The 16,826-nt window shown below is 42.5% G+C and overlaps 1 protein-coding gene across 1 annotated transcript in view; it reads left to right on the forward strand.

Moving 5' to 3' along the window:
• LOC126473761 (alanine--glyoxylate aminotransferase 2, mitochondrial-like) overlaps nt 1–16,826 on the forward strand; it is a 172,450-nt gene that overhangs the window by 147,777 nt on the left and 7,847 nt on the right. The window contains exon 8 of the mRNA XM_050101019.1: nt 2,842–3,063. Coding sequence (XP_049956976.1) covers nt 2,842–3,063 — 222 coding nt within the window. The remainder of the gene's footprint in view (nt 1–2,841; nt 3,064–16,826) is intronic.

The following is a 16,826-nucleotide window of genomic DNA, read 5'->3' on the forward strand; positions in this document are numbered from 1 at the left end:
GGGTACCATGGAACTTGTAGAAAACAGAAGTTACTGTTTTGATTTTCTATACCGAATTCACACTTGGGAGCATAAATTTGTCATTTACAGTGTGGAGAAAACTTCAGCAATCTTTATTAATTTCCAAATGATAGTAGATACTTAATGTGAGATGGAAAGAGGGGAGTCTCGAGTTTAAAACTTTCTTGAAATTGAGCTTATTTCAGATGGAGGTATTACCTAAGACGAATAAGGGTGGAAAAGGAAATGAACCATTCTCCTTTTTGGGGAACCATCTCTGCATTTACTGCATGTTATTAAGGGAGGTCGTGGAAAAGCCATGTCAATGTTGTTGGATGAAGGTTTGAACTGCTGCATCTCTTCAATGAAAAGCCGAGTTCTTAACCACATCATCACTTCACACATTTCCTGATGCCTTTTCTCTTTTCTACTGTATTGTGTTTTATAGGCTCCGGTTTGCCCCATTTTTCCAATGTTTATATGTGAGATTTACCAGTGGAGTTCCATTGTAAAGTAAATGAATATTAGTTATCAGCTGACATCCTCAACTAATATCCTAAACATCCCCCACACTGAACTCTCCACAAAGTATGATTTACATTTTCTGAGGTATAACTTATCTAGGTGAGATTTAAATACCACAAAGTAAGAATGTAAAGTAAATGGATAGATAAAAAAATCTACTCACCAAGCAGTGGCAGGGGAACACACACACAAAAGGATTTGCCTATTACAAGCTTTTGGAGCTAGTGGCTCCTTCTGTTGGCACAAGAGTTGAAGGGGAAGGAAGAGGAGCGAAGGAAAAGGACTGGAGAGGTCTAGGAAAATGGGTAAAGTTCAGAAAAATTACCCAGAACTTACCCAGACTTACCAGATGGGATGAGAAGGAAAGACTGATTATTGGGGACTGCACAGGACAAGATTTGAAAACCTGAGAACTTGAAGGTGGAAGACAGGGTAATACGGAAGACAGGGATTACTACTAAACATCTTCACTCTTATTAACTCATGCTTGATGTTTAGGAGTAATCTCTGTATTGCATATTACCATGTCTTCCACCTTTAAGCTCTCAGGTTTTCAAATCTTGTCTGGTGCAATCCCCAACAATCATTCTTTCCTTCTCATTCCATCAGGTAAGTCTCCCCTGACCCAGGGTTCTGGGTGACTTTTCTGAACTGCACCCCTTTCCCTGAACCTCTCCAGTCATTTTCCTTCACTCCTCTTCCTTCCCCTTCAACTCTTCTGCCAGTAGAAGGAGCCACTGGCCCCAAAAGGTTGTAAATGTCAAACTCTTTTGTGTGCGTTTTCCCCTGCTGTCACTTGGTGAGTAGATTTTTTATCTATCCATTTACATTATATATCTAAAAAGAAAGATGATGAAACTTACCAAACAAAAGCGCTGGCAGGTCGATAGACACACAAACAAACACAAACATACACACAAAATTCTAGCTTTCGCAACCAATGGTTGCCTCGTCAGGAAAGAGGGAAGGAGAAGGAAAGACAAAAGGATATGGGTTTTAAGGGAGAGGGTAAGGAGTCATTCCAATCCCGGGAGCGGAAAGACTTACCTTAGGGGGAAAAAAGGACAGGTATACACTCGCACACACACACATATCCATCCACACATACACAGACACAAGCAGACATTTGTAAAGGCAAAGAGTTTGGGCAGAGATGTCTTAAACCTGTGGGAAGCGGCTAAAAATGATCGGTGATGTGAGAAAAACGGAAATGGAAATAACGCAAAAGTTATTAAAACTGCCGAAAGGGTTGTTTAATAGCTAAAAGGAACTGTTTGTGGACTGGAAACGGTGGATTTTATAGCAGCAAAGCGGGAAAAAAAAATTTTTTTGGTTATGGTTTCGAAGTGATTTACGTATTATTGAGTGTATATCGACGGGATAAAATTGTATACTGGATTACGGTAAAAAAGGGAGAAGGTGAATAGAAAGTGAAACTGCTGGCAAAAACAGAAGGAGGAAATAAGACGACAGAAAAGATTTCGAAATGTACAGTGACAATAACAATAACGATAACAATAACAAACGTGATTGTTGGCTTCAAATTAATGATATGAATATAATTATATTCATATCATTTACATTATATTATCAATGATTTATTATTTTTGTTGTTACAAAGTAAGAATGGTTATTTTTCACAACTTTTATAACAAATTTAAATCATAACTACATCAGCAGAGATACAGTCATTCACGAGCACCCCTCCTACCTTATAGCTACTTGTATGTTGCCATTCATCTTCCAAAATATTAAAAATACTCGATACACCAAGCTCCCCCCACCCCCTCCAAAACAAAACTGTTGTATGGGCCCCCTTGCAGTCATTGGTAACTCCGGTCTTGATGCTGTTAGATCCTCTGAGTCTGAGTCTCTGACATATAATTTTAATTCTGACTTAAAAAAAAAAAAACTTACATTTTTTTTGTTTTTACCATGCAAACACTGAAATGTTATTACTGAACATAAAATATGTCCAAAAAAGGTAAGGAATATCAACATTTCTCTTTAAAAATACTTCCAATATAAATGCAAAAGATTTGAAAAAGTAATTCAAGACTAGTATTATTTTACAAATTTATAGACTAAAACAATATTATTAAACTGTTTTTGTACAAATATTATGTTTTTTTTTGAAAATATCCTAAGTGGTGCAGGTTTGTACATTTAATATGTGTCAGCAGCCTCAGCACATTGCTTTGTACAAAAGAAATTATGCCTGCCAAAACAGGAAATAGTTTGCATCATCTTACTGAAAATAACTTTTTGTGGATCAACAACAGAAATCTGAATGTTTCTATAATTTACTTTCAACAGGTGCAAACTGGGTTTGGAAGAACAGGAGATCACTTCTGGGGATTTGAGGGACATGATGTGCAGCCTGACATTGTAACAATGGCAAAAGGTATTGGAAATGGATTCCCACTGGCAGCTGTCGTCACTACAACAGAAATTGCACAATCTTTAACGAAATCCCTGCATTTCAACACATTCAGTGGAAATCCACTTGCCTGTGCTGTCGGAACAGCTGTTCTGGAGGTATGGTAAAATATCAATTCTGCTCAAGATATAATTTTACTTTTGAAACTTCCTTGCAGATTAAAACTGTGTGCCGGACTGAGACTCGAACTTGGGACCTTTGCCTTTCGTGGGCAAGTGCTGTACCATCTGAGCTACCCAAGCATGACTCACGACCCGCCCTCACAGCTTTACTTCTGCCAGTATCTTGTCTCCTACCTTCCAGAGCACTTTCCCGCGAAAGGCAAAGGTCCCGAGTTCGAGTCTCAGTCTGGCACACAGTTTTAATCTGCCAGGAAGTTTCATATCAATGCAGATTCTGCTGCAGAGTGAAAATCTCATTCTGAAATTTTACTTTTATTCACACTTCAAATGGGATATGTGACATAGAGTAAATGTTTCACTTAACAACAAATAATATATCACTGTGTAATTTCAAATGCAGGTAACATCATACTTGAACCAATGTAGCGTTGTTATCTAGTTTAAAGTGAAAGCTGCCATGGAGTGTTGTGCTAGCTACCGCAGGCCAGTAAGCATAGTATGGGGACATATAGCTTATAGCAACATGTATGCGAAAGGATTGTGAAACAAACTAGCTGTACAGCAGCAATAGCCAGAGCAAGCAAGATGTTGTCACCATTCCAGGACAAGAACCATGTTATGAGCTATGTGATGGGGGGCTGGGTAATAGAGCAACAAATACGCCCTGGCACTGTGTAAATAACTGTGAATTTTGAGGCAGATTCATTCAGAGTCAAGCAGCACCACCACAGTGCCAGGGCTATGCTACACGATGAGACAACTGGGCACTGCCAGCTGCAGCTATCAGTTCGAGATCGGGCTAGAGCTACTGTCTTCTGCATTAAGTCCACCCTGTCAGACTTTGTGCCACAGTGCTGTCCACCTGCTGCCATCACCCTCCAGCTAGGGGGCAGCACGTCATGTCCCATGCACACAGTCTTCCCTCGTCACCATGGTGGACACTAGCCTGGCCTGAGTCACCTGGGCACAGGTATTCTGCAGATGAAAGCAGTCACAGTACGAGAAGGAGAATTCTGCTGATGTCAAGGTCTCAGTGAACTGATGGGCCACTATATTTCTGCCAGACTGATGTCAGCATCGCAGGGCACTGGCGCATGTACCTCTTTGCTGGGGCTGATGTCAGCTATCTGTTGGCCATTGCTGGCTTACTGCATCAGAGTAGGGCATGTCTGCCTCACCTTGTCAACGACAAGATGTTTAACTGAAGTCTAATAAAAAATTTCACTCTAAAACCAGTCCATCACTTGGCCCCACTGGTCCATCATTCCACTGCTTTCCCTATAGAGTAGTACCTGAAATCAGTGCCACACCCTGCAGAATTGTGTCGGGAGAGTTATGTCACGAACAGTGGACAGTGGAGAGTGTATCAACCCCCGCAGCGTGATGTCTGATCTGTATCCTACAACTGCTATCTGTGGGTGGAGATGATGACTTGACCACTGTGGATGTGCAGTTTCATCGACTCATGGTGGGATGGGTGCAGTCTTTCAGCTTTTTTTCTGTTCTGCTTGTGAGTGTCATGGCAAGTCAGTTGTTTTTGTCAGTGGTTGAGTTGTGCTTGTAAGATCAGTATGCGACAGGTGAACACACATGGTATTTCGAGGTGACGTAAATATAAGTGTTAGTTTCTACCTGGTTGATACGGGGAATATGGATGTCATGAGCAAGAAGTGTCGCTCACTGTCTAGTAGTATATAAGCTGTGGCCATGTACAGTGATTCAGGAGGTAAAGCTATGTTTAGTCATTGTTTCAGTGCTTAGGAGTGGTTATGAGCAGTCAATCAGGCAAGAGTAGTTGAGTTATTTTAAGAAATGATACAATTGTGTTACAGTTAAATGTTCTAGTAATTTGTTTTTGTTTTGTGCACAGCAAGGAATATGGTTGGATATTTAGCCATGTAAAGTAGTGGGAGGTTTGGGATAGTGGTGTGTTTGAAGTATTTCTTCCATTTGTGTTTGTGTGACTGATAAGAGGTAATCACTTTGTGGTCAGTACCACAGGGAGCAGGTCTGTCAGTACTGTCAGGGGCCACCACAGGGAGGTGTTTAAAATTTTAATAGGTGAAGTAGATAAATTTTGAGTGAAGAATGTGGAGGTGGCTAAGAGATTAAACAGCACTTGATTCTGAAGAGAACGGTACAGCTTATTGCAAAACTCCAAAGTATGGAGAGAAGTTTCAGAGAGAGCACTACGATTAGTTGATTGAAAATGGGTCTTGGGACATGAGGAATATGTTGATTATGGAGAGAAGGAAAAAAAGAAAAGCAGAAGGGAGGAAGGAGGAAGCTGAAAGAGAGTGGAGCAGGCTTGTGGATAGTTAACCTGTTCCTGCAGGGCAGCTGATTATCATGAATGTTCTTAAACCTGTTGATCTTGTGAAGAGTAAGGAAAAAAATGATGAATGGGTGGATGACTTTTTACGTGGGAAGATTAAGCATGTGAGGGGAACAAAAAGGACACAGACAGAAGAACTGTTGTTGGAGTTTAAAGACTTGTTCTTTCCATGTGGGCCATTGCCTGCAATGCACACGATGCAACACAGGATTCCTGAGGGGAACAAAGCACCAGTGTACTGGAGGCTGTACAGGATGCCACAGTCTCTGTAGACAATTTTTGAAGAGTTTGTCTACTAACAGTTAGCTGCTAGCATAACAGCAGAAGAGCAGCAGTTATCCATATGCCGAAAAAGTCTATAGACATTACAAGGAAGTACCGATTACGCTGCAGCTACTGCCATTTGAACAGTAAGACAGTAACAGATGCTTGCCCCATTCTGGATATCAGCAAAACCATTGAAAATCTTGGGCAGTGCCAGTATTTCTCGATGATGGTCTTAAGGAGTGGGTACTATCAGTTGGAGGTGGCTCCAGAGGATAGATAGAAGACTGTGTTTTCAGTACCTTGTGGAAATTACCAGTGTAAAAGAATGTCATTTGGTTTAAAATACACCAGCAACATTCCAGCATTTGGTTGGTGGGAGTCTTGAATAGATGAAAGCCTTATCAACATTTGGCGTATATGGATGACATAATTGTTCTTTCAAGGGATATGCAAGACCACCAACTGAGATAAGTGCTAACGAGGTTACAAGCTGTACATTTAACACTGAGTACTGAGAGGTGTCATTTTACACTGGAAGAAATAAATTACTTGGGTCATGTACTTAGTAAGAAAGGTGTGAAGACTAATCTGAGGTTAATACAGGTGATGCAATATTTCCCACTGCCTGGAAAAAGCAAAGACTTCCAGTCTTTCTTGGGCCTCACAAATTATTATCAAAAATTTGTGAGAGGATTGTCTGACATAGCACAACTATTTGTGCAATTACTAAGAAAAGGTATCAAATTTGTGTGGTCTGAGGAGTGTCAGAAAGCATCTGAAGGGTTAAAGTAAGTATAGACAATAGGTGCAGTGTTGGTATTCATGCACTTTTGGACAGAATTTATATTATTGTGCAATGCATTGAACCATGCTCTTGGGTGTGTGTTGAGCCAGGTCAATTGAGAACGGCCTACTACTTTTGCATCGAAACAAATGAATGGAGCTGAGAGTAATTATTCTACCATGGAGAGAGAGATGCTTAGCCTAATGTATGTAGTAGTATACTTCCATTTTTACGTGTATAGGAGGAAGTTTAAAGTAGTGACTAACCACGATGCTTTGAGGTGGTTACCAAGTTTGAAGGACCCATCCAGTAGACTGAAGAAGTGGCCATTAAAACTCAGTGAATTTGGGTACAAAGTACTCCACAAACCAGGAAGAAATATGGAAATGTGGACACACTAAGCAGGAAGGTCGGGCAGGGCACTGGATCAAGACTTAACTGAGTGGCAAGCAGCACAGAGTGCTGAGTTTAATGTGAGCAGTACAGTAAGCACTAGCAGTTTGGTATGTGTGATGAGTTGTTATGTAAGGAGATGAGATTGGGGCGACAAGTGGTTGTGCCAGTGAAGCTAAGGGAAGAGGTGCTAAGAGAAATGCATGATCATATTTTGTCTGGCCATGAAGGGTGCAGAGCAATGAATCAGAGGATGGCAGAGAAATACTGGTGGAGAGGAAGAAAAGGTGATGTCGATCAGTATTTCAGGTTATTGGGGTGGATGTGTTTGGCCCATTTAAACAAACTCCAGCAGGGAATTGTTTTGTGCTAACTGTAACAGACCACTCTTCTTGTTATATCGAGATGGTGCCGATGCTGGACCGGAAGGCAGTCACAGCTGTGCAAGTGTTGGTGAATAGATGGATGTTGAAGTTTGGTATAAATGGGTAAGTTAAGAAGTAGTCCACTTGATCCCAGTCAAATGGTGGGAGGGAGTGAGGGAGGGAGTGATTGAGTGAAAGAAATGGGATAACAAAAGTGTGACATGTATAGATAAGCATAAACTAATCAAACAATGGAAAATCTAGGATGGGATGTAACAGTACCAGAGGAGGAAAGTTGTTACTCACCATATAGTGGAGATGCTGAGTCACGATAGGCACAATAAAAAGATTCACATACTCATAGCTTTCGGCCATTAAGCCTCTGTCAGCAGTATACACACATACACACATGCGCGCACACACACACACACACACACACACACACTCACGCAAACGCAACTTGCACACACGTCTGCAGTCTCAGAGAGCTGAAACTACACCGCAAGCAGCAGCACCAGCGCATGATGGGAGTGGCAACTGGGTGGGGGTAAGGAGGAGGCTGGGGCGGACAGGGGGAGGGATAATATGGTGGGAGTGGCGGACAGTGAAGTGTTACAGTTTAGACGGAGGGCAGGAGAGAAGGTGCGGAGGGGGGAGGGGGTAAGTAGTGGAAGGAGAGGAATAAAAATAAGAAGAAATTAAGAGACTGGGTGTGGCGGTGAAATGACGGCTGTGTAGTGCTGGTATGGGAACAGGGAGGGGGCTGGATGGGTGAGGACAGTGACTAATGAAGGTTGAGGCCAGGAGGGTTATGGGAACATAGGATGTATTGCAGGGAAAGTTCCCACCTGTGCAATTCAGAAAAGCTGGATCCATATGGCACAGGCTGTGATGCAGTCATTGGGATGAGGGGTATCATGTTTGGCAGCGTCTTCAGCAACAGGGTGGTCTACTTGTTTTTTGGCCACAGTTTGTCTAAGGCTGTTCATGTGGACAGACAGCTTACTGGTTGTCATCCCTACATAGAATACAGCACAGTGGTTAAAGCTTAGCAGGTAGCCCTGCCTTTGATGGGGTAGGTGATGTTAGTGACCGGACTGGAGTAGGTGGTCGTAGGAGGATGTATGGGACAGGCAACCCCGTAGGCATCTTTTCCCCTGGCCGATGCTGCATTGCCCATGGGAGCATCTACACGTTGATTTTGCTGGGCCCTTCCTAAATCAGTATTCCCTCATTGTAGTGGATGCCTATTCCATTTCCCTATGTGGCACGTTGTCCGTCCATGTCCATGGTGGCCACTATTTCATCAGTCTAAGACTTTTGCCATTGAGGACCTTCCATGTATCGTGGTTACCGATAATGGCCCCCAGTTTGTTTCTCAAGAATTTACATCTTTTTGTCTAGCTAGTGGTGCTTGCCGTCTCACAGTTCCCCCATTTCATCCTCAGTCTCATGGTGAGACCAAATGTATTGCTGGGTCCTGTTTCCAATGCCCCTGCTGAAGTCTCTGACACTGACTGCGATGAGGGCGTCACTATGGAGACGTCATTCCTGGTCCTGTCCTATGGCATCTGACGAGTGGGGGGATGGCGCACCAACCTGTCCTCTCATCACTTCCGCAACGGCTCGCCAGTGCCTGTCTGCCACACAATGTAGCAGCAGCCGTCATCGGGTGATGAAATGGTTGCCAGCACAGTCAGTGGTGTTTTATGTGACTCATAATCTCAGTTACTTGTGAGATCAGTGCTTTTTTTTTTGCGGTACTATGTCCCATGAATCATCTTTGTTTTTGCTTTAACAATAGGATTTTCTGCTATGTGAGGACTCCACAGCACAGTGTATTTTCATAAGCAAACAAAAGACCTAATTACTGGTGATCAGTGGAGTATACGAAATTACTTGCCCGATTGTAATAAGTTTTGTGTTGGTCAGTCAGGAAGAGACACTTAAGCTAGGTTGGCTGAATACGATTGCAGGTGGAGGTTGCAGCACAATGATTCCACATTTTCTGAGCACGAACTGAGTGAAGGTCTCAACTATGTCACAGTCCCATGTCCTCCACTCAGCCAACAAAAGCGTAAGACTCAACCTGTTAGAAGCCTGGGAAATCAACAACAGTCCTGATTTAAAATTAAATGACCAAATGCAGTTTAATGCTTCCCTTCTTTTAAACTTTTTAATTCTCACTGCTTTCCAAATGCTTCCCACCTGTCTATTCCCCCATTTTCCTGTATTTATTTATTATGATTGGCCATTTACTAAATATATTCTATTGTTATGATTGTCAGTTCTATCGTTTACTCTGTTTATGTATCATTTTACATATATATTACCTTTACAAGTAATCCTTTGTACTCTTGTAAAATTAAAAAAAAAATATTTGGCTCATTAACTTAAATTGTTATATAGCCACTATTTTCAAGTTTAGTGTTAATGCTTTTCCTGGTTTGCTTCCGTTATGTTTATTTACTGTCCAATGAGTTACCTTTTCAATTGTATTAGCTGTCCATGCATGAGCAGATTTCCGTGATGAGTCTAATCCACTACCCAGTTCCATGGGTATCTCTCATCATGAGCCTAGCCTACCCATCTGACACCTGTCATTTCCCACTGATGCATGGGCCATGGCTGTCATGTCTAGTCTTTCCGAGCTGCCCACAGACCAGGTCCATTTATGTGTGGGAGCAAATTGGCAGATTTTTAGCCAGGACTGTGTTGCTTGCGTGACAGGCCAGAGACCATGGGCGACAGATTTCAGGAGACACAAGTACGTCTCGCCCAAAAAGTACATCATACATTATGGCGTTTTTGAGACATTATTTGGTTGTAAGACATTTCACACTTTGAAAATAGTTTATATTATTGAGAGAAAGTATGTACAATGCTAGGAAGAAAATTGTGGCAGTTTGTAAAAAAATGGATTGCTGAAAGGCAACATTCCAGATATACAGATCTGATTTAGAATCTAAGGGCATTCCTCTGATATGAATATTCGATATGCTAGTGAAAGGGCATTCTTGAACCTTTGTTAAGTACAGTAATTCATAATAACTGTAAAATAATGGACATAATACAGTTACGGGTAACAGCCTAAAACAATGAACATGCTATAAGCAATGTTTTATTGGCACTTACTATAGTGTCAGTTTATACAACTCCTCCCCTATACCCCCTTTTATGCTTCTTTCAAGAAGCCTACACAGTCTACCAGAGCAACAATTCAGCCACTGGCTTGCTGAAAACTCACGGACTTCCTAAATGAGGCCCATTGTGAAATTCCCTGTGTTTGTGTATCTGCTGAGAAGCCAGATTACCATGTCCGGGTACTGCAGTTACCAGTCAGAAGATTATATATTCACTAATGTGCAAGCAGGGACTGGTGATGTTCAAGAATCCAATAGAAATATCCATGATGATGATGATGATGATGATGATGATGATGATGATCGGTTTGTGGGACACTCAACTGCGCGGTCATCAGCGCCCGTACAAAGTCCGCATTTTTACACAGGCCAATTTTTTACTCATTCCAATCTACCCACTGTCATGAATGATGATGATGATGCTGATAATGATAATGATAATGATGATCATGAAATGAAAAGGACAACACAAACACAAAGTCCCCGGGCAGAGAAAATCCCCTACCCGGCTGGGAACTGAATCCCGGACCCCGTGATACAGAGACAGCAACACTAGCCACTAGCTGCAGACAGAAATATCCGTGGCTTGGTGCTAAAATCTGATATTTTGTGGCCAGTTATTATTGCTGCACTGCCAAAGATGGTATTTAGCATGTGTCCGTGCTTCTGTCTAGAAGAGTAACTTCTATTCCAATGTTGTGTGAAAACATAGTAACTTCTCAGACGATCGCCTTGTAGGGCTAAACATGGTTAAACAAATAAATTAAACCTGTAGAACATCCATAATATTGTGTTTTACATTTATGAAACTGATTGAATTTTTACAAAAAATCAGAATCGTTGGCCAGCAATTAGCTTCAGGACTAAGTAACACAGGTAGACACATATGAAAAAACTGTGCTAGCTTTTGGAACTCTAAGAAACAAACAATTCCCCCCCCCCCCCCCGCTCCCCCCTCCCACAACACACACACACACACACACACACACACACACACACACATACATACGCTCTCTCTCTCTCTCTCTCTTTTCTCTCTTTTACTCAAGAACTCACAACTGCCTCCAATGAACTCTTTACCCCTTCTGACAAGTGCAACCACATATTCTCAAAATACATATGAACAACCATTCCAACTGTCACATTGTAGCAGGCTCAAAGTTCCTACTACTAGCACCTTCAACACTTCATGCAGAGCCTCCTGTCAACGTAAAAGGTACCAACCGTTTCCTGGAACATCTCATATCCATCCCCATCCCCCATCTTTTTTTGTCTGGACTCATAGTCACACGGAACTCTTCCATTTCCTGCAACAGGTTAACTCCTTTTTACAACTCAATTTCACTAGCACCTTTTCCAAATCTGAATTCTTCTTCCTTGAAGTTGACCTCCATCTCATTTAAGCTCAAATCCAAAGCTCATTCCATACAGAACCAATCAATAAACAACAGCTCCACTTTGACAACTGTCACCTGTTCCACACCAAACACTCCCTTTCCTACAGCCTATGAATCCATGGCAGATGTATCAACTCCAACATCAAATTTCTCAACATCTATATAAAAACTTCTTGCTCAACTACCCCATAGATTGTGTCCACAAACAAAGCTCTTGCCTAATCTCCTCCTCTCACCTTTCGACAAATACAGCTCCTGATGGGAAATTTTGATGCACTACTTGTCATTCAAATTTAGTTGGTTGGTTGGGGTAAAAGAGGGGGAAAGGGACCAAACTACGAGGTCATCGGCCCCTTGTTCCTAATAAAACAATGCCACCAGTGTGAAAATAAAACAGACGAGACATATAACACAAAGCGGAAAGAAAGGAAAGACCACAAGAACAAAGGAAAGGCAACGAACCCTAAAAGGAACAAAAGAGGACAAGAAAACAACAGAGAGATGCAAGAAACAGTTAGAAGAGAGTAAAACAAGGAAGCAGATTACATTGGCTGCCCGACCATGAAAATAAAAAGGAAAAGCCAGCCACCCTGCAACACACTAAAACCTCCACCCTAAAAGCACTATGGTGGAGGACACAGAGGGACAAAGGACATGTGCTAAACTCAGATCAATGATAAAACCCACGCTCATGGATGATATGTAAAACCAAATCAGCTGATGAGGCTTTGTCTGCTAAAATCAATGATAACAAGTCCGGCAACCGAATATGAATTTGCAGGGCAGCCAAAGAAGGACGGAGCAGAAGAATAATGGCCACTGTCAACTGGGCACCGTACCAACACTGAGGTGGGTCTTCACGGTGCAGGAGGTAACCGTGGGTTGCCCAGGCATGGCCAATGTGGAGCTGGCAGAGAACCACGGAGACCCTGCAAGAGGCCCTCATCAAGGACTTCCACACATTCGTGGTCCCCTTAATGGCTCTTAATTTGTTGTGCGTACTGATATTTTGCCATTCCGTATCCCAAAGCTGAAAAACCTTGCAGCGTAATAACGAATGTAGGTCAGCTGCAGGGATGCCCATCTCCAGAAGTGGTTTCCATGAAACCTGTTTGGCCAGCCTGTCAGCAAGTTCATTTCCTGGGATTCCGACATGACCAGGGGTCCAGATGAACACCACTGAACGACTGGACCGTTCCACGGCATAGATGGACTCCTGGATGAACTCTACCAAAGGATGACGAGGGCAGCACTGGTTGATAGTTTTCAGGCTGCACAAGGAGTAAGTACACAGAAGAAAGGATTCCTCAGGGCATGAAGGGTGCATGAGAAATGGCCACCAGCTCTGCAGTAAATACACTACAGCCTTTGGGTAAGGAATGCTGTTCAATATGGCCGCCATGAACGTAGGCAAAGCCTATGCAACCATCAGCCATTGAGCCGTCAGTGTAAACCACTTCAGAGCCCCAGAACACGTCAAGAATCGAGAGAAAGTGACAGTGGAGAGCCACAGGGTTAACAGAGTCCTTAGGGCCACGCGACAGGTCCAGACGAAGCTGCACCCGAGGCGTACACCATGGAGGTGTATGTGAACGGACCGCAAGTAGAGGTGGTAAAGGGAAGGACTCCAGTTCGAAGAGAAGGGACTGCACGCAAACAGCAATCATTAGCCGTGACCTGGGCCGCCGATGCGGGAGATGGACTGCCGTGGACGGGAAAAGATGCTCAGGAGAACTATGAATGTGTGAACTGGTGAGCAGATATGCACGTCTGATCTGCAATGGAGAGACCCCAGCCTCCACCAGTACGCTGGTCACCGAACTCGTCCTAAAAGCTCCTGTCACTAGTCGAACCCCGCAGTGGTGCACATGGTCAAGTAAATGCAATGCTGAGGGTGCTGCTGAACCATAAACCACACTCCTGTAGTCAATTCGGGATTGCCAAGGGCTCTGTAGAGCTGCAGCAGCGTAGAGTGATCTGCACCCCAATTGGTGTTGCTCAGGCAACGGAGTGCGTTGAGGTGCTGCCAGCACTTCTGCTTAAGCTGACGAAGGTGAGGAAGTCAAGTCAATCAAGTGTCGAAAACCAGTCCTAAGAATCAATATGTCTCCACTATGGTGAGTGGATCATCATGAAGGTAAAGTTCTGGGTCCGGATGAATGGTACAATGCCAACAGAAGTGCATGACACACGACTTTGTGGCTGAAAACTGGAGGCTGTGGGCTAGAGCCCATGACTGCACCTTGTGGATGGCTCCCTGTAGGCGACACTCAGCAACACCAGTACTGGAGCTGCAGTACAAAATGCAGAAGTTGTCTACATACAGAGAAGGTGAGACGGAGGACCCGACAGCTGCTGCTAGACCATTAATGGCCACTAAAAATAGAGATACACTCAATACAGAGCCCTGCGGGACTCCATTCTCCTGGATATGGATGGAACTATGGGAGGCACCAACTTGGACATGGAAAGTATGAAGTGACAGGAAGTTTCGGATAAAAATCGGGAGCGGGCAAGGATATGTCGTCGCCAGGTCGTGTCATATGCTTTACGTAAGGCAGAAAAGACGGCAACCAGGTGTTGCTGTCTGGAAAAGGCTGTTCAGATGGCAGACTTGAGGGACACAAGATTATCAGTGGTACAGTGACCCTGGCGGAAGCCACTCTGACATGGAGCCAGTAGGCCACGTGACTCCAGGACCAAACCCAACTGCTGACATACCATACAGTCCAGCAGCTTACAAAGAACATTGGTGAGGCTGATGGGCCAATAGCTATCCACATCAAGCAGGTTTTTATGGGGTTTGAGCATCGGAATGGTGGTGCTCTCCTGCCATTGCGATGGAAAGATGCCATCGCACCAGATCCAGTTGAAGGTGACGAGGAGGTGTCGCTTGTAGTCAGATGAGAGATGTTTAATCATCTAGTTGGGGATCCGATCAGGCCCAAGAGCTATGTCGGGGCAATGTGCGAGGGCACTGAGGAGCTCCCACTCCGTTATAGGATTCTCTGTGGCGTGTAGTGAATGAGAGGACGTTCCCTTCCAGCATTCAAATTGGAACAGGCCCCGAATGCATAAGTACAAGATTAGATTAGATTTACTTTCATTCCAATTGATCCTTAGTGAGGAGGTCCTCCAGCATGTAGAACATGTCAGAAAAACATAAATACATGACAAATATTTACAACTAAAACAAATAAGCTAATGTGCCATTCCACAGGTCCCAAGTGGAATGATCGTCATTTTTTAATGATCACTATATCAAAGAGTCATTTTACAAATACTAATGCACTGAATTTAAAATAAAAAAGTTTTTTCATTTATTTACAAGGTAATAAACGTGTAATACAACTACTATAATACTTATTTACAATGAACACATTACTGCACAGGAATGGTGCAGAAGTTAGATTGTACTCTCTCTCTCTCTCTCTCTCTCTCTCTCTCTCTCTCTCTCTCACACACACACACACACACACACACACACACATACACACACACACACACATTTACAATGAACATATTACTGCTTGGTTGTTAAGTTTTTTTATGGCTGCTGGCAAGTTATTGAAATTGTGTGTTCCTGAATAATGCACACCTTTTTGTGCAAGACTAAGTGACTTTAAATCCTTGTGAAGATTATTCTTATTTCTAGTATTGATTCCATGAATTGAGCTGTTGGTTTGAAAAAGCGATATATTTTTAATGACAAATTTCATTAAGGAATAAATATATTGGGAAGCAGTAGTTAGTATCCCTAGTTCCCTAAACAGGCTTCTGCAGGATGTTCTTGAGTTCACACCACATATAACTCTTACTGCACGTTTTTGTGCCCGGAAAAATTTAGCTTGGCTTGATGAATTACCCCAAAAAATAATCCCATATGACATTATGGAATGAAAGTAAGCATAGTATGCCAGCTTTTTCATTTTTATATCCCCTATGTCCGACACAATTCGCATTGCAAATAGAGATTTGTTCTGTGGTGTGCTCCTCCCAGGTGAATTTATTATCAAGCTGTAATCCCAAGAACTTAACACTGTCCACTTCTTCTATCTGCTTGTCATCGTATGTTAGGCATATACTCGTGGGATACCCCTTACAAGTTCTGAACTGCATGTAGTATGTTTTTTTCAAAGCTTAGTTACAAAGAATTGGCTAGGAAGCAGTGATTAATGTCCACAAATATTTTATTAGCTGATCTTTCTAAGACTACACTTGATTTGCTATTTATTGCAATGTTTGTATCATCAGCAAACAAAACGAACTTGGCATCTGGTAATGTTACTGATGAAAGGTCATTGATATACACAAGAAAAAGTAAGGGGCCCCAAAATGGAACCTTGTGGGACCCCACATGTAATTAGTTCCCAGGTAGATGATGCCTGATAGCTTGATACATGTCTCTTTCCTAATAACCCCCTTTGTTTCCTGCCAGAGATATAAGATTTGAACCATTTTGCAGCATTTCCTGCTACGCTATAATATTCTAATTTATTTAAAAGGATACTGTGATTTACACAGTCAAATGCTTTTGACAGATCACAAAATATACCAGTTGCCTGAAATTGTCTAATGAATTAAGCACATTTTCACTGTAAGTGTAGATAGCCTTCTCAATATCAGAACCCTTTGGAAATCCAAACTGTGACTTTGACAGTATGTTATTTGAGATAAGATGGTTATAAAGCCGATTGTACATTACATTTTCTAAAATTTTTGAGAATGCTGGCAACAGTGAAACTGGAAGGAAATTTGATGCTATTTCTTTATCTCCCTTCTTAAACAGTGGCTTAACTTCAGCATATTTCCACCCTTCAGGAAATATTCCACTGATAAACGACTGGTTACACAGATAGCTTAATATGTTACTTAGCTCAGAATCACATTCTTTAATTAACTTTGTTGATATTTCATCATACCCACTAAGTTTGGAAGGTAGGAGACGAGGTACTGGCAGAAGTAAGGCTGTGAGTACCGGGCGTGAGTCGTGCTTCGGTAGCTCAGTTGGTAGAGCACTTGCCCGCGAAAGGCAAAGGTCCCGAGTTCGAGTCT

Source organism: Schistocerca serialis, chromosome 4 (genome assembly GCF_023864345.2).
Source record: "Schistocerca serialis cubense isolate TAMUIC-IGC-003099 chromosome 4, iqSchSeri2.2, whole genome shotgun sequence".
NCBI lineage: Eukaryota > Metazoa > Arthropoda > Insecta > Orthoptera > Acrididae > Schistocerca > Schistocerca serialis.